Source organism: Protopterus annectens, chromosome 3.part0 (genome assembly GCF_019279795.1).
Source record: "Protopterus annectens isolate FY-2018-M chromosome 3.part0, PAN1.0, whole genome shotgun sequence".
Lineage (NCBI taxonomy): Eukaryota > Metazoa > Chordata > Ceratodontiformes > Protopteridae > Protopterus > Protopterus annectens.
In genome coordinates this window covers 924,395,388-924,414,278 of record NC_056731.1, presented here as the reverse complement: position 1 = coordinate 924,414,278, position 18,891 = coordinate 924,395,388, and the positions used below count along the sequence as shown (strand labels likewise).

The 18,891-nt window shown below is 35.5% G+C and overlaps 1 protein-coding gene across 6 annotated transcripts in view; it reads right to left on the bottom strand.

Annotated features, from left to right (window-relative positions):
- The window catches only part of TFAP2A (transcription factor AP-2 alpha), an 81,887-nt gene that overhangs the window by 53,693 nt on the left and 9,303 nt on the right, over nt 1-18,891 (bottom strand). For all 6 annotated transcript variants that reach the window (XM_044065246.1, XM_044065248.1, XM_044065245.1 and 3 more), the window contains exons 2-5: nt 18,156-18,593; nt 15,844-15,895; nt 13,355-13,586; nt 12,023-12,141 (exon numbers count right to left, since the gene is read on the bottom strand). In XM_044065246.1, coding sequence (XP_043921181.1) covers nt 12,023-12,141; nt 13,355-13,586; nt 15,844-15,895; nt 18,156-18,593 — 841 coding nt within the window. The remainder of the gene's footprint in view (nt 1-12,022; nt 12,142-13,354; nt 13,587-15,843; nt 15,896-18,155; nt 18,594-18,891) is intronic.

Sequence of the window (18,891 nt, the reverse complement as noted above, 5' to 3'; positions counted from 1 at the left end):
CACAGGAAACTTCTGCAAGTGCAGTTGCTAAGGGTGGGTACTGTCACTAACAGCACTGTGTGATTTTTTTCCCTTTTCCCTATATTTGTGAGTCTGTAATGTTGACATATTTAAGTTCAGGGTATGTGAGGAATCACACACACACACACACACACACACACACACACACACACACACACACACACACACACACACATACACGGTATAGGATGGAGGTTGCTTCCTTGCGAAAATCACTTGCTTTAAACTTTTAAATGTGGTTGAATTCCCAGAAGATTGAACTCAGCAAGAAAAAGTCTCATGCAGTTGACCACTGTGGACTCAGACGTGAAGACAACTTGCCATGCTTCAATTTTTACTTAACTATGATATAAATATTGACATTAATATCTGAATGTCTTGAGGTGTAATATGCATCAATATGCATTCAGTTAATACCAAAGCCTCATTATAGGTTTTATCAGTACTGCATATAAAATTAAGATTGTCATCAAACTATAATACAACACCTCTATATTGCTCTGAAGACTAAACATTTTTTCCCATATAAAATAATCACTAGAAGTTACTTTTTTGTTGTATTGGTGCCAAAATCTACACAAAGCCAGATACACTTTGATGGGAAAAGATAGTCCAACATATTAAACTCGATTTGAAGGCAAGATCAAAACTTATAGAGAAAAAAATGCATATCTTTGCCTTGTTGTGAAAATGAGAGAAAACATAATGCTTGAAACTAATTTTTTTTGGGGGGTAGGGGTTGAGGTACTGCCTTCAAAATAGCTGCAAGTTTGTAAAGATTAACTGTCACAGTAAACCATTCTGAAAAACATGGCTATACTTTAAGTTGAACTCAGAATTCTAGCTAACATAGTTAGGAACATCCAAACTTGGTAAGCATTTCCAGTGTGTTAAAAATAAGGAATATAATGGGGTAAACAGGAGTATGTTCAAGTAACACATTAAGATATGTAGATATTATGGCATTGCTATGCTCCATTTATTTATTCATTGCTTTTAATTCAATGTTGTGGTTTTAAACCTCATAGGAAGTATGTATGATGGTCTGTATCCCTTTAAAACATTAATTGATGGATAATTTAATGTAATTAAGGGTGGAGGGAAAATGTATTTAAGTGGCTGGGTATGTAGTTCAGTTTGTTCTGTTGAAGTCCCATATTTTATGGGAAGAAAGAGCTTAACACATGAAGAATATTTCTTGAAGTTTTTATTGGCAATGTTTTTATCTTTTGTACCTTTGTATTGTGAATAAATGGGTTCAGCTACTGCAGCTGGTCCAGTTTGTAGTTAAAAGTTAGGAACGTGTTTGTAAAGGCTGCTTTTAGGAGTATAATTTGTATTATGTCAGTATGTATGCTATATTCACATATGGTCCAAATGTGTTACTCTACAGGTTTTTTTTCAGTAAATTTCTATTAGTTTTATGTAAAATAAAAATGAACATAATTGTGAAAAGTGCATGGCTGTGTCCTAACTATAGATATACTGAAGAAATATATTCATTTGGCAGGGTACACTCAAAGATATTACTATTCTAATTGAATGCCTGGTTATCAAAATAAGTCAGCAAGTCACCAATATGATGCATAGCTAGCAGTATTACATAAATACATGTGAGCATTTCCAGGGCAGTAATCTGGTCTAAAACAGTATGTCTTCAGTTAATATTTATGATTTATTTTCCAAAAGGGTTAAATGATGCTGAGTCCCTCTAGGGTCACTGACAATTACCATCTGTTATTATAGTGTGTTTGTCTAATTCCCTCCATATTAGCAGATTGACAGCCACACAAGTTTGGGCAAAGGGCTTTTGTAGCCTTGGTTCATAGGTCTGATTCTTCAGACTCTGGATACTGATGTCCCCAACAAATCAAATGCTTAAATCTCAACCAACCAGTTTACTTAAAATAGCTTGACAGAAGATTGTGTATTACCAATCAAACCAAAAATGTAGTCAGAAGATTTCACTTGAAGTTCACAGACAGTATGGAGGAGGGTGTGAGTTGAACCTATGTAGTCTGTCTAGGCTAGGATACATCCTGTGCATAAAGTAAAATTTTGTACCTTTAAATGTAGCCCATTTGACCAGCTTCTAGAAAGCAGTCTATTGCTTTTATTCCTTTATGCAATTCTTGCAACCCTAACATATGGTGGATGAATATATTCCTACATTAATTTTCATCTTCAGTTTGTAAAGTTCAAGCAGTTTATATAACAGGAATTAGGAGTGGAACAGAGTGGTGTGGAGACCATGTACAACTTTTGTCCTCTAGCTCCGCATATTTGAAAGAGATATTAAAGTACATCTCTACATCTCTGAAGTGCTTCCAACAAAGTATCAATAAATATGACAAATAACTGAAGGCCAAGTCCAAAAACACCACACATGTAGTAATGAATCACTGCCGTACAGGATAGCAATTGTAAAAGGATTTATTTGATAAAGTGCTTTTTATCCCACTCAGTTGTGGGACTTCCTCAGATAAAAACAATGAACACACAACTTCAAAATATACAAATCTCCCCAAGTCACATGACAATACCTGACAGGACGTGATATCCTATCAGTGATTGTGGTTGTGAACATGTGACTTGGGGAGATGTGTATTTTGAAGTTATGCATTCATTGTTTTTACCTGAGGAAGTCCCACAATTGAGTGGGATGAAAAGCGCTTTATCAAATAAATCCTTTTACTATTGCTATCCTGTACGATAGTGATTCATTACTACATGTATGGTGCGTTTGGACTTAGCCTTCAGTTATCTGTCATGTTTTTTCCTAGTTTGGTTCAGTGCTTCAGTGATTTAAAGTATCAATAAATGTGGAAAACGGATCATTAGTGCCCCATCGTTTGTACTGTACCATAGTTACTGCCTTATTTAATTAAACATTTTATCAAAAACTCATTTAGGTATGCAACCTAAGGTCTTGTTCTTTCTTCTGAGACTGTGAGTGTTATACAAACTTCATGTGTCTTTTTCTTCTACCACCATTAGGAACAATACCAGATATTGCCAGAGACTGCCAGGGATTGCCATAGATTGCAAGTTCCTGTGCAAAACAACAATAGGTTTCATACTCCAGCTGCAAAAGTACCTTCTGTAATAGTTAAATATTTGCAAGGACTTACAATAGTAGAGTCTAAGTGCTTTTTTGGAATGAAAGGACATAGCAATGAATGCTGTAAACTCGGGTAAAATTATTTTTTGTCGGGCTATTATAGCTTTCTTAGAAAAGAAAAAATGTATAACCAGAGCAATATAAAAAATCAATACGTATAAGACTCCATCTAAGTTAAGATCAAGATCTTACACATTGTTTGGATTAGGAGTAAAATGAATTTTATTTAAAAAGAATCTTTGATGGATACATCTGTAATAGACAGAGACACCCTAGCTTGATCTATGAGATTCTATGAAGTTTTGTACTATCTATTAACTTCTTTGAATTATTTTGCTGTCATTATTTTCAGTACTGAGTTCCACAGTCTAACCACCATTCAGAAAAACAGTTTTCCTAAGTTTCGAGTTATGTATATTGCCCCACTAATTCTAGTTTTTATCCTCCTAATATTAATGATTTCTCACTGGGATCAAAATGATCTTCTTTTGGGAGGTGTCTGCTTACTCAGTGTCACTCTAATTCTTTGCAATGCACTTTGTTTCTGAAATAGACACACTTAAACATTGATTAGAACAATACAACTGCCCTACAATTATCCCACTAAATTGAAATTACACTGAAAAGCACTGGACTAAAAGGTTATGTGTGTATGTATATATGTATTTATGCATTTATAATACCACTACTTGTACATGCTAATGGACAATTAGGTAGAACTATCAGGAAAGTGGGATTAACTGTAAAGTTCAGACTAGACAATTTTGTTTCACCTCTAAAACAACCATAACAGACAATTTCTGTCAGTGAAAGTGCAGGAGTGGGAACCTCTGTGTTACTGAGCTATATTACAGGAAAACTGGAATTGCAGACAGGTAACAAGGATACCCACTACTGTAAAGTAGATACAGTGCCATAAAATAATTAGCAATCAAAACAAGCACCGAGTGTTTTAACATGTATGAAATGATTGCCACTCTTTGTGTGTATATTCCACTGTGCAAGCATATCAAACACCAACTGGTCTCCTTGATGGAAGTTTCAGAATTTACTTCCTGTGACAATTTATAGTATAAAATCAACACTGATAAGCTCTTAGAAGTGAAACAGTGAAATTAGTATTGGACACAGAAATGGTGCAGCAACTTTTGCTTGTTTCCGGGTAACTGCGGTATGATAAAATATATCAGAAGTATCAAAATATGGTGATTGTCATTTAAGCAAAAAAATGAAAGACATTGGGGGATGAAGCTATGGGTATGCATGTAAATGTACATCAATTTTACTGAAAGACATTGGGGGATGAAGCTATGGGTATGCATGCAAATGTACATCAATTTTACTTGGTCACAGTACGAAATCTCTGAAGGGACATAAACATTTTATATGTCAAATGTATAATAAAGATGGCCTAAGTACAAGCACACCAATGAATGAAAACCCACAGAAGCACTGCAAAACAGAAGAACAGTATGCATATATGAACATGAAAGACAGAACACCAGTTGGAGAAACATGTATACAAAAAATATACATCTATGTCATGAAGAAATAAATTATTTTTTAAAAATTACAAAAGTGAGTGATATACAAATAAAAACCACAGTAGAAGGCATCATGTGTGTGCTAAATCATGTAGATGGGTGGATGCAGTTAAAAAAGCTCTGCAATCACACATTATAGAGATCACATTATATATTAATATTTAGTAATTAGTAATTAGTTGTACAACAAAAAGTTACAAATTATATACCCTTATGGCATGAGCTGCTATGCCAAGGAAATGTGCCTGCAGCATAAAACACAATAAAATATATTTCACTGCAAATTCCATGATACAAGAATAAAACCTACTACACATAGAATAATAGTCAATGCTTTTAATGAAAACAAATACATGCATACATACATATATACAAAGAAAAACAAATTTCTAAAAACCTTCAGCTCAGATGCAGAGGTAAACACATGTACATATGTTGCAGTGATATGGCTGTCAGCCCGTATGTAAGAATTATATTATTATTATATATATAATAGATTTTATATTATAGAACCTCTTCCTTATCCTTATATTATAACTAAATTTCTGTGCTTTTTACTACTAGTGACTGATGATACTTTTTCCATATTTATTTGTTTTTTTTCTTTCATCACTTGTTGATACTGGTACAATAATGCTGATTAATTTATCTCCGTTTTTACCACTCTGAATTCATCTGGCAACCAATTAAATTCCCGCTTTTATGTATATATTCTGTATATGTTACTGCAATCAAACCAACTAAATTCCTGACTTATGTATATATTCTGTATATATTACTATAACCACTGTTTCTACTTCTGTGCCAATTAATGTTTATTTTTTTTTCTGCATCTATGTTCTTGTCTGAGCTTTTCTCCCCGGGCCTCCACTGAAAATGGGCTATTTTAGGACCAGTGGACTTTTCTGGTAAACAAATGCAATAAATAAAATAAAATAAATAAATTAGCTGTTGTATTTCAAATTACAAACATTAATATATAAGGTTAACACTTTTACTTACATTCTAATAGGTAAAACACATCTAACAGATGGAAATAAGTCATAGTGGTTATTACAACTAATGTTATGTTCAGTATCAGAATCCATCAGCTATGTTACAAAGGGGATAGAGGTAACTGTAATTTTTCCAAACAAAAACTCATGCACTAATAAAAATGCCACAAATGAACATGACGAAACAAACTGATATGTTACCAACAAATTCTGCCTCACAAAAACTTGGTAGAAATCAGTGGTAACATTAAGCCTTACAACATATATATATATATATATATATATATATATATATATATATATATATATATTCACAGAGCACTGATCACTACATTACAAAAAAGTACAATTAATATACTGCATCTAAAATATCAGAACATTGGTGGAACTTAAGAAGCATCTACAAAAGCTTTAATGTTTCTATTTGCAGGTGTGAGGAGTGTTATATTTTTATGCTGATCAAAAATGATGATAACTGATGATGAAGTAGAAATGTCTTTAGTATGCTGATGAAAAAATACCTGACAGCACCCACTTTATATGAAAAAGTTTATGATTATGCCATGGTCTCCTCACTTTTAGCAACATTTAATTAATGAAATCATTTGTTTTATATTATCAAGACTCATCCTAAATTGTTAGCAACAGGATTTTATGTTAGAGATATTAAAACAAGACAACATGGAGTATCACTTTATGATTCAACAAACTCTTTATCTGCAAAGATGTCTGTTTAACCCACAAGAATTCAGGCTCTTACATCAAGTAAGATAACAATGTCATCGTAACTCTCATGATATCACTATGACGTACAGCAGTACAAAATAACATGAAAATGTTTACTTCTCTTTCAGCTGAAGATGCTTTTTTTAAATACAGCACAACATCACTTGTTTTGAGATCAGTAATACAACTAACAACATGTTTTCTCTGAATTACTAACTGTACACAGTAGGAAGTATGCACCTCTATTAGCACAAAGTTTGATTTATGTATATATTCATGGCCATAAAATATTTGCAAAATATTAACCAAAAATGTGGTACTAGTGATGACATATACAAGCATGATACAGAATAACTATGGACTGATATAGAAAATGGTAATTCAATTAATCACAATAAAATGAAAGGTTTGCCGCAATTATATCTGTTTGACCTCCTTTATCCTTACATAACACACCATTCATAAAGGCATAATGGCTTTCTGCATTAGGAATGCATGTGTTAGGTATTCATTTTACCTACTAAAATTTAAGCAGCTGATACATTCATAAATAACAAAAATAGCACCTCTGTGATAAATATAATAAATGGAACAAAATACACAAGCAGACTTGTCCATACACAGAAATAAGACAATATGCAGGCAATCTGTGCAGCATGCTTTACAAACATGAATATTAATGTACACCCTGATATTATAAACAATATGCAGTGGAACCACACTGATGCCATAAACACTATGCAGCAGAACAAAGTTCCAGTCCAGTGTGGTGGCTCCATTATTTGATAAACAGCAGTATAAGCTAAGTCACTGGCTTTAACAAAATGCTGCACACTGACTACATGTGGAAATGAAATACTGCACTGAGTGTAGCACATCGAAATATGGCAGAAATACCACCAAATGGTGTCATTTAAAAGTGCAGCATGCATGTAAATGTGCTATATTAAAAGTAAACAATAATGACTAGCTAATTGTATAGAAATGGGATGCTCAGCATCTACTAGTCAAACATAGTATATGTATTTTAGTAACATAAATAAAAGAAGCAAGCTAAAGTTTTGCCTAACTAGACCAGAAAATATACATTACTTCTGAAATAAACTTGAGATACTGATCTGTAACACCATACCAGCATTGCACTGTATCAAAAGTAGTTATGCTAAGTGAGTTACTTATCTACAATAAACAACCTAAAAATGCTTAGATCTGAGCATGTTTGGTATAAAATGATCTAAAGCAAATTGGATTCAGCAATGGATGATACCCAATCATCTTTAGTGCTGCAGGAGATTAATCCTATCCCACTGCTTAGGACAGTGATTAATGTCATTTTAATCCATTCTCTGCCTTGTGTTCACTTTAAGGAAACTGATTTTATGATAACATGTCATAATGTAAAATTCAGCCACATACAACCAAAATGTATTCTACAGCAAAGCATAATATCATGAAAAGTTTATTTATTCCACCAGACTATGGTCACTTGATATGTTTCACTTCCTTTGGTTTAGGCCTGGTTTCATTGATGTGATTTAATAGATTTAGAGAGTACAACAACAGCAACAACAAGAGAGCACAACACAATCCTAGTACGGACCTGCATGATGTATGAATCCAGACGTCTAAACTAAGTTAATGCCCTAATTTGTGGTAGAGATTTACATGCAAAAGAACAAACTGAAGTATTTATTTAAAAAAAAACTACATGAGAATGTACAGTACAGAAATACACAATAATAATACTGAATTGCATACTCACTCATACAGCCTCCCTCCTACACACACAGACACACACACACACACACACACACACACACACACACACACACACACACACCAACACACATGCACACAGCAAGATCATTGTGGAGTCCACGTGTACATCTAAACAAATTAGGGATATGTCCAAAAATTGTGTCACACCTATAAACCCAAGACACTTTGCATTCTCTTCAAAGAAAATATCTGCAAGGTTGTGTATACATAACATAAATATGTTTGGTGGTTTATAAAATGGATAAAAAAGCCATCCATTTTGTGACACGTGTAGTGTTATGCATTGAACCTAACATCTATAGAGGAATACGTGTCTCTTGTGTAAAAGTGGCACATGCCACACCCCCAGTAAACATAACAGGGTGCAATAATGTTTCTTCTTAATGAAGTGGTACTTCTGGAAAAGTAAGAGATATTACATTATGTGGGGCAAGTCTCCTGATCCCCCATATGGATCATACCTGTGGTTAATTAATATAAGAAACTCTGAGGTTGCCTCAGCTGACAGAAAGAAATATTACTGTAGTCTGTGGCAACCCCAGACTGCAAAAAAAAAATGGCAGACTGCCATCTGTGATAGCATTTGATGTGTTCCCTTCCACTTCTGCTTTCCCAGAATTGATTTCCTTAAATTAAATGAATACCCTATACAACAGAAACTGTGCAATAATGTTAAAATGAACTGTAAAAGCTGCAACAGGAGTATATACTGTACTGTAGCACATACTGCATTACCTACCTAACTGTAAAGACCATATGAGAAAACATAAAGTACCCGAGGAGTCTAGCACGGCACTGGTGTGCAAATAAAGCAGCGAAACAAGGCCAGATGCACTGTCTAGTGTGACTAGGTGAAAATTACGAGTTTCTTTTTTAACTAATCATATTTATAGTCATTGCAAAATACAGCAGACAAAAAGAAACATATGTGTCGCAGCGCACTGCATAAGTACATACATCATGGACACGATCCATGAGTACAGCGATCTGCCCTGGTTAATAACGGATCTCAGGACAAGCAAACATACACCTGTAAATTTATAGCAGTTTTACTAAAATACGTCCATTGTTAAATGTAGAATTTTCTGCCACCTTAAAAATATATGGCATCTGCACATGAACTCACAATATTTGGGAATTACTTTTAATATTATAAAATATATCCCATGCACAAAGGCCGCAAGTTAAGTATGCATTAAACAACATACCACATAACATGGTAAACTGTGCAAATAGTTTAATTTTGCAAATGTCACTACAACTCCAACTCTAAAAAAAAGATAATATTTGGACGTTCCCAGCATAGATACTGCAGTTTGGCTGTGTTGCGTCCTGAAACTTTACACTTCCTAAGAACACAATGGCTCAAACGTTGCATGAAGTAATAATACACTAAACTTACTTCTCAGCAGTCACAATTATGCGATTTGTCATTCATTGCAGTTCTCTAAACATGTTGTACTATAGCACAGAAGCACGTTTCCTCACTGTTCAATAAAAGTGAACAATAAACTCATAGTGATTTACTACGTACTGCCGTCCGCAAACGCTCAAATACAAAAATGCCATTGTATGTACAATGCTTACTTCAACTCTAATCATTTACGGCACATTTTGCCCACTTGAAACATACTGTGCCACATGCACATTTTGTGAAGAAAAGTTGTGAAGTGTGCAAAGCACTGCAACGTTTTAATCAAAATACTATGGTCAAATTAAAAAAAGAAAAGGTTTAAGAGTACAGGAGTACTTGGAAACGGGTAGCATAAATTAGATGCACAAAATCATGATTGAATGTTATTGTTCATTCAAATACGCAGAAGGAGAATCCGCGCGTGTGTGTGTGTGTGTGTGTGTGTGTGTGTGTGTGTATGTGTGTGTGTGTGAAAGAGAGAGAGAGACGGGGAGAGAGACTTCTCTGCAAGATAAAATAGTAGGCAATTGCGTAATCTCTTTAGTTCTTTCACTTAAGTCCAAAACAGGACTAAATCACAAAATATTCTATATTCCTATTTCTGCATGTAAAACAACAACATTCTTGTAAAATTAAAGCAAGCAAAACTGAGATGGCATTTTGTAAGGGCAGCTTGGAACGCCCAGCAAATGTCATGATCTTATACCGTGCTCCCACTGTAACCTGCCGCAGGTATTAATGATTACAATCCCCTCAGACTTGCAGAAATCCACATACCTATTCCTCTACAGTAAATAGCTGAATTGTTTACTAAACAAGAATTCAGTAAAATTCAGATTAGTCACAGATGATCTTGTAATCGAGTGGCCGTGTATCATTTAGCCGTTTCTGACAATTCTGTAGCCTGAAAAGGTACATGGTATAGCTCTCACCCTCCGAACATTAACAGCAACAGCGTGGTTTTGGGAAAACAAAATTCACAACACAGCACCCAGAAGAGGACCACTATCTTCATTTTGAAATACAAAGTCTTTGCATACTAGACCACATATAGTCAGTAATCAGGAATACTCATACAGACTTGTTTCAGTTATGTGGTAGTGTAAACACCCTTTAACAAAAGGAAAAAGGAATAGACAGTCAATGTCATAAAATGTAGGGTGAGCAATACAAATCTAAGGTCAAAAACCACAACTATATGCCTAAACCACAGCAGCTGAGAAGTACGATACAGATTTTCAAATTCCAGAACCAAACTGGGTTTACAGCAGGGGTGCCTTTCATACGTTCAGCACTGCTTGCCCCCGGAAAATGGTGCAGTCCATAAACAAAAGCAGCACATGCCCAACAAGTCCAACCTCCGTGCTTTAAACTGGATGTCTTATCACTTTTCCAGATTTCTAGAGCAGTACTAAAATTTGTGTATCCTTACATGACTGTCATTACAGGAATTAGCAATTGTACTTTAAAACAGAAAACGAGAATTATTTCATAAGTGGCTTACTGCCCTGAAGAGATACTTTAAGCCTAGCTGATAACCGGAGGTCAGAATCAAACTCTGTACTTTGAGTCTATAAGGTAAAGACCTTAAACATTACTCCAAACCTAAACGTGATGGCCAAGAGTTTGCGAAAACATGAGAAAATAAAAAGCATTCAGTTTCTGCGAGGATTTCCTTGCAAATAATGTCAAAGCCAAAGAACATTTTAAGGGTCCTGTACTTCATAGTTTGCTTTTTGGGGGGAAGGAGTTAATATTCTGTTCATAACTCAATGATAAATTCGGTTTTGACTATTTTATTTAGCGTTCAACATTGTCTGCTTTAATTGTATTTCATGGTTTGCTATAAATAGTAATATTACACTTGAGTCCTAGCGACATACCTACCACTCAACTTCTTTGCTCGCGAATTCTGGACAGAGGCAAAAGTAATGGTGCAGCAAAGGTCCCAAATCACTAACAATTTTAAATATTACTCTAATTCACTTAGCAGAAAATAGATCCACAAATTATGCGCCGGTATGCATTTTTGAACAATAAGTATGAAGCTCTAAAGTCTGGCATGACTGACTGTAATCCTCACTCATATACGAGAAAATCAAAATATTTACTGTGGTAGGGTAAAGAATACGATGTGAAATCATAGATTTTAAGCAAAATCAAGGACAGTTGAGAAGAATACCCAAAGAGCGTACCTATGTTGAAACTACACCCCCCCCCTCAAAAAAAATGATTTTTAAAAAAGTTACCGAAAGCTTTATTTGTTCGACTCTTTCAAAATAACTCGCAAAAGCATTCGTAAGATGTAAACAGTAAAGCGATGAGCGTATTTTCACAACTATACAATTGAACGAGTCCTTTTGAATTACTAGACATTAAAAAGACCTACTCAAAATATAACCAAACTATTTAAATATCTTACCTTCTACCAGTGACGTCAACAGCGTGACATTGGCAGCCTTCCGCCTTCCTGCTGGTAAATTTAATCCAATTTTGTCTAACTTTTCTCTTAACGATCGCCCACCGTTTTTAGATTTCGCCCTGTGTCATTCACAACATATTTATCATTATTTAATACATAAATACCATATCAACAAATAATGTTTTAACAAGTAATAACATGTAGATTCAGCAAGGCGATCACTATTTCTACTTCAGGCAATGCAGCAAAAGTACTAATTTCTCTTCCATTTTAAGCAAGAATAACATAAAGCAACGCTGCCTAAACTGAGTTAAACAAATTGTTTATTATAACTGCTTCATTCAATATAGTTCTGACATTACTTCCTGTTCCATTTTAAACAAAAACAAAGCCTACTAGACAGTTTCTGGCCTCGTTGAAAAGACCAAAATTCCGTTGTAATTCAATCACTTATCCTTCCAAGTAAAGTATTACTACGAAACTGTGCATGAATATTTGATTCCTGCCATTTAACAATTAAAATTATTTGCGCTTTTTTTCTCAGTCCCAATAAGTTATACTCGCCTGCTGACATCACATTATGTTGTAGTGAAGTACCAGTGATGTCACAGAAATGCATGTGACATCACACATAAACAAAAGCAAATTAATTGGGTAAGTACATTCAGTTCAATACAGAAAGACATACTTATTTGGGGTAATAAATGGTGGAAGAAGAAATGTGTCAAAATAAACAAAAGACTGGATCAAGATGCAGCATTTTGATAATGGTCTGCTCCACTTCTTATTACAATTTCTTTGCCGTTGACTACAAACTGCAGCAGGTAGGACCTTTTCGCAGAACAAAATTGTAAAGTCTATTTGCTCTAATTAAAGTGTCAAATTTAGTGTGCCACATGCCGTGAAAGCATGTTTTATAAATACTCCAAATTATATAACTTTTTTCAACTCTACGTCCATAACTGCTCATCAACATTATCTGGGCAGCCAGCATCTTAAATTGAGATATGTTTTAAGACCTTGGCTATGCTTTAGACTCAAGAGCCTTATTTCTCTAATCACTGTTCCACTGCAGATGGCTTCATACATGCTTACAGGAAGTTTGTCATAATCTAACAAGCAGTCCCAAAGAGTCATACATCATTTAACAGATAAAAAAGTATCCAGAAAACCAGAACAGAACTAAAAATGCATTTACACAGTCTAATAAGAAATGCCAGATTTTATGAAATAATAAGAGCAACGTTTACATGTATTAAGATAGTCAAGACTACGCACATAATTAAAGACTGTCTGGCATCGCTCATTTGCTTGAGTTCAACGTGTTCTCACCTCCTTAGTACCCCTCCAAGAAGAGAGGCGTTGAGGCACTCAGGAGGGGAAAGCCGCCTTTGTACTTCCGCCACTGTGACCTTGTACTTTGATGTGGAGCTGAGTAGGGATAAGCGACCCGGAACTGAACAGAATACCTCGTTTGGGTTCACCACTCCTCCGAAAAGACCATCCTTATTAATGGGAATAGTCGGCAAGCCGCTGTTGCTGGATTTAGATAATGACACCGGCCCTAAAAGAAGAACAGGTCAACATTATAAAACTAACTAGAGATATGTGTCTTAATGGTACACTCTACAGGCAGTGTCTAAAGCGAGTAAGACCCCCCTCCCCCATACATCCAAACAGGAAGTGTCTGCATTTGACTATATTTGCTTATTTTTAAAGCTTCTGAACGATGAAAGGAAAATGCATTAATATTACCGCACCAGACATCCAGACACTTTAAAGAAATTAAAAACGAACTCTGAAACGCTTGAGTATTTTCTACACAGTGCAGGCTAATATCGTTTTCAAAGACACTACCAGTATTCTGAAATCAGTTTCTTTTGTATTAGAAAGATTGCCAGTCTTAAGACATAACGATAACGAGAATGAATGACCATTGGGGAAAACATTTGCTTATGTGCACATTTCTAGGCTGTGTAAAACATCGACTTGCCTTTGTTAATACATTAAAGTAATAAGGCACAGTAGCACGTGACAACCGCACAGGTTTGAATAAATGTACTTCAGATGGGTTAAGATTAAATAGCATATCAAACAATCACTGTCTCTGCTGTTTACTATACACAAGCTAACTGTTTTGTTCCTCTTCCTTAATTTATCTACAAATATGACAGTAGAGGCAATTTAAAGAGTAAAGTCGATCAGCACTTTAAAAGCTGTTGTGCTGAAGAAATGGATGCTTATTTGCTTTCCGGAACGCAGAATAAAACCAAACCAATAACGTTCCAGTTCTAGACTTTCTACAAAGGGATCGCGTCATTTTACACAAAACAAAGAATAAAAGTTGATTTAAAACTAAAATAACATAACAATGTATTATTGTACACATTGTCCTACTGATAAGAGTATGGACAGCAGATTTTTTTCTAATTTAAAATATCCCAAACCAGAAAAAAAACAGCAATATCCGCAACTGATTTGATGATGCAAGTTGTACTTTATGCCACCCCCATACACACACACACACACACTAGCGTGCATTTTGTATGACATGGGGGTTCACTGGTCTGGATAGATCACTTGTGACATTAATCGCTCTAGGGAAGCTAATAGAGACAATAGGAGTTAAACGAACTCTTGAGATTACTAATAAAAGAGCCAATTATCCTGTCGACTCGGAAAGAGCATCTACGAGTTATCCCCTGCACATCCGCTCTAACCAGACAAAAGCTTCAGAAACATAAAATTAAATTTTAAACCACACCACTATATACCAAGAGGGTTTGAAATTAACATCGATAAACCGTTGCATTTTCTGAAGTAACATACAAAAGGTTCACCACTTGCAAATGCAGACAAGGGGGACTTCCTCCCATGCAACTAAATATTTTGGCTTACCTTAATAACAAAAGGTGCCTATTAAAATGAAATGTCAGCGCAATCAGAGTTGCTGAGCACTATTCTCCACTGAGAAATTCTGCTGACAATATATAATTCCTAATGTTCTCTCACACAGAAGAGCTGCAGCAAAGTTTAACTAATAAAAGAGGGTTTTAAATAGTTCTCGGTACGCACTTCCACCCACACCATTTTCTTCAAAAACAGCTTGGCATTTGCTTAAGATACACCAAACGTATTACCAAACAAGAGCAAGCAAACGATTGACACAGAGATAATAACTTCTTCGTTAAAATAATAGTAGTAATAATTATCTTTACGTCAAGCAGGACATTTGTAATAGCGTACTGCATTGGTAGCCTATTCTCAACATTAGTTTTGGAACAGCTCATTCCAAGTTGATAAGACGCAATTAACATGAATACCGAATACTGATTAACTGAATGAAAGCACAACCCCACTAGAACAGCAGTTCTTGATCTCTGGAAACCACGATTTTAACTCTCCAGCCCCTGTGATGTTTTTAAGCTCTTACAATGCCAGCCTGCGGCACATATCCGGCAACACTTGCGCCACTTGCTCAATTCTTTCCCTGGATAATAACTGAGAACAACAATTGAAAAGACAACGATGACTGCAGACATTTATTGACAACGAGCATTTTCAATGTGTAGTTTGAACTGCCCCTCCTATCTGAAACGAAGTAGGAAAGAAAGAAAGAAAGAAAGAAAGAAAGAAAGAAAGAAAGAAAGAAAGAAAGAAACGAGAGGGAGGAGAGCGGAGAAATAAAGAACGAAGGAAGAAAGAAAGGCAGTGGGAGGAAAGAAAGAAAGAAAGAAAGAAAGAAAGAAAGAAACTCTGACGACCATGCCAGTGTGTCATGTATAGAACATTAAGCATGAATACCAAACAGAATATCTTACCTTTCTTAATTACAGTCTGGTCGGGGATATTAAGGCCTGGGTCTTCAACATGCTAAAATAAAATTATATAGTTATGAATACACATTTATGGAACAACTAATACGTCTTATTCTTCACAAACTGTAATGTAATAATTTAAACCTAGAGTTATGCAGTATTCATGAAAACCTCATGAATTTGTACATTAATACTGCAAATGAATTATGTTAAAAATATGTAAGGTGCATATGAGGCAGTTTTGTTTATTGCACTGAAAAGTCAACAAAAGCGACCATATGACAAAATAACTGCACTAGAATGACAAATGATGACATGCAAATCTAATTTCACAAACCTTGAATTTTAAAATGTGTGTGTGGTTAAACAAATCTAATATGGTATTTTGTGAGTAAATTATATATAATTAAAAATGCATCACCGAAAAGGGAAGAAACTAGTCTTTAATTGTATCCTGAATCTGTCATAGCAGGTTAGCTACTTCTCTTGTGTGAACCAGTTAAAATAAAAATGTCATATTTAAAACAGACAGCCAGTATAACACCTAAAGGTACAGACGAATTAACCAAACTATAACAGGTCTGAAATAATTCGAAATACGTTGCAGAATATGCAGCAGTTTACGTTGTTCTTAGTCGTTGTCAAAAATAAATAAATAATGCAAGTCTCATTTTCTACTTACTGTGTGCTGGATTTATGCATCTACTGTGCCCGGTTTGAATGATTCCAGGAGGACTGAACTAAGTTGCTTTATTACTCATTTTATTATACTCAGTGCTCTCATCTACAACTTGCCTAAAGTGATTTTAAATTTAAATATAATTGCATGAGAAATATTTCATAATATGCTCTACGCTTCCTGTGCTTAAATACGCAGGGAAATTCCATTTATTTGTGAGAGTAGTTAGTTGTGAGACAATTCCTCATTACAGAAAACGTAGACTTTATTTAACCCACATAAAAATCAGTTTCTTTTCGTTGCTAGCATCATTTTAAAATATATAATTAACTGTATCGCCGCATAAACATTAACTTAAGAAAATTATTTAAGGAGTGATGCAGTTTCACGTTTTTGGCAGCGTTAGTTTTACACGATTTTGTGTCTCTTTTGAGGATTCTTGAGGCCATTTCTTGTACTGAATTTCACCACTCCAGCTATGATTGTTTCACTTATTTGCTCTGAAAAACGGGAGGGGGGAGTAAATTACCGTTTTATTGTCTCACAACTCTGCTTTCAGTGACTTGCCGGCATATGTAATTGGATGGATTATCAGTTGCTGAAACTGAACACATGGTATAAGACATTAGAACAAGGAGCTTACAGTGAAAGAGGTAATAAGTTCCAGAATGAAGAGCTTATTTTGAACATATTTTGAATACCCTTTTTAAAACATTAAGTTAACAGTAGCTTTGCATTTGTAGCTTGTGCTCTGTATAATTGCGTGTACTGGTATAGAAATTTGATAAGCCTTTTGCAACGTCTATCGCTTGAAAATGTGTGTCTATTTCTATAAATCAGATAACCGAATAACACAATCTTTCTATGCTTTTCATTTCCATGTATCTTTATGTTGTGTTCGTCTTATCTAAGGCATTATTCGCGGTGTAGTTCCCAATAATTCTGCGATATTTCTGTTTTTGTAAACCAATAAACATCAATTACTTGTGCAAAGAAAACAAATCTACTAAAACACGGTAACTGTATTTCACGGTACATGAGGTGTTTAAAACTACATTTGCTCGTATGCTAGATGTATCGGATGCTCGACGTTGGGCGAAGTTTGCAAATATAACATTTAAATATGCAGGGACCATTTGTATTATTCTGCTTGCACCCCGAAACTGATGGGTGGGAATGGGATTACAGTTACTTCGAGACAATCAAAAGCTTGTTGCCATTTAAGCAAATAAGCGGGTTTGTTGGTGTACTGTTTTTAATGCATGTTATATTGTTTAGTTTATAATGCAGAGTCACCACGGTTAAATGCTGATTAGAAATACCTTCATTAAGACTCAGCTGAAGCCAGACTGTTGGAACCAGTGCCAGATACCAACTAAATCATACATGAAATCACAAACACAAGAACAAATGTATATCACTTGTACTTAGGCACAGAAATTGGAAGCAACATTTAAATCAAATGTTTCTTATTTTCAATAACGTAAGCCAACGGTTTTAGAGATTGTTGCACTCAGATTGCCATGCTTACCGTAAAAAATATTATTAAGGAAAACTTAAATAGACTTCAGATTGCACATGCATCGGGAAGGGTAGGATTTGAACTAAAGCAAGATAGAGAATCATTGCTATTCACCTGGACGTCTTCAATTGCATGAGTTATTCCGTGGATAGGTAGTGTATCCCCAAGCCCTGCGCTTAGTCCATGGGCCCCATGCAAGAGTTCTTCTGCCCGCCGGTAATCTCTGCGAGGGTCCAAACCAGAGAGCTGGTGATGCAGGCTGCGGTGCGGATGAAGAAGGCTTGCTTCTTGGCTCTGACGCTGTCCGGGCCAGCCAGGATGCTGAGGCTGTGGCTGGGTGTGCAACGAGTTCAGTGAATATGGGTCGTTAACGTGAGCATAAGGGTCCTGTGATTGCGGATAGATGGGTTGATATGGAGGTGGGAAGTAAGGAGGCTGAAAGTCAGCATTTGGAGTATGAGACAGTGGAGGTGCGCTTGTGTAGGGAGACTGACCCACTGACCCCAGCTGGGGTAATCGAGCTGTCCCGTTGCTGGTACCGTCATGACGATCCTAATGATAAAAAAACAAACACAAAATAATGCACAGTAATCAAATTCACATTTCCATTAAGCATTCCAACATTATGCACAGTTCCACGATGTCCTAAAGCTGTTGTAAATACAAAAAAAAATCGGATTTGTCCCGATTCTGTGCTGTGGCTCTCGCTAACAGTAAACAACAGGGGCAGTGAGCTAAACGACATTAAAGTATACGGCTCACAACAGTAATAAATATGTGCAAACAAATAAATACGTATACCAATGCGGGATACTAAGCAAAGTATTTAGACAGGTATGTCTATCTCAGC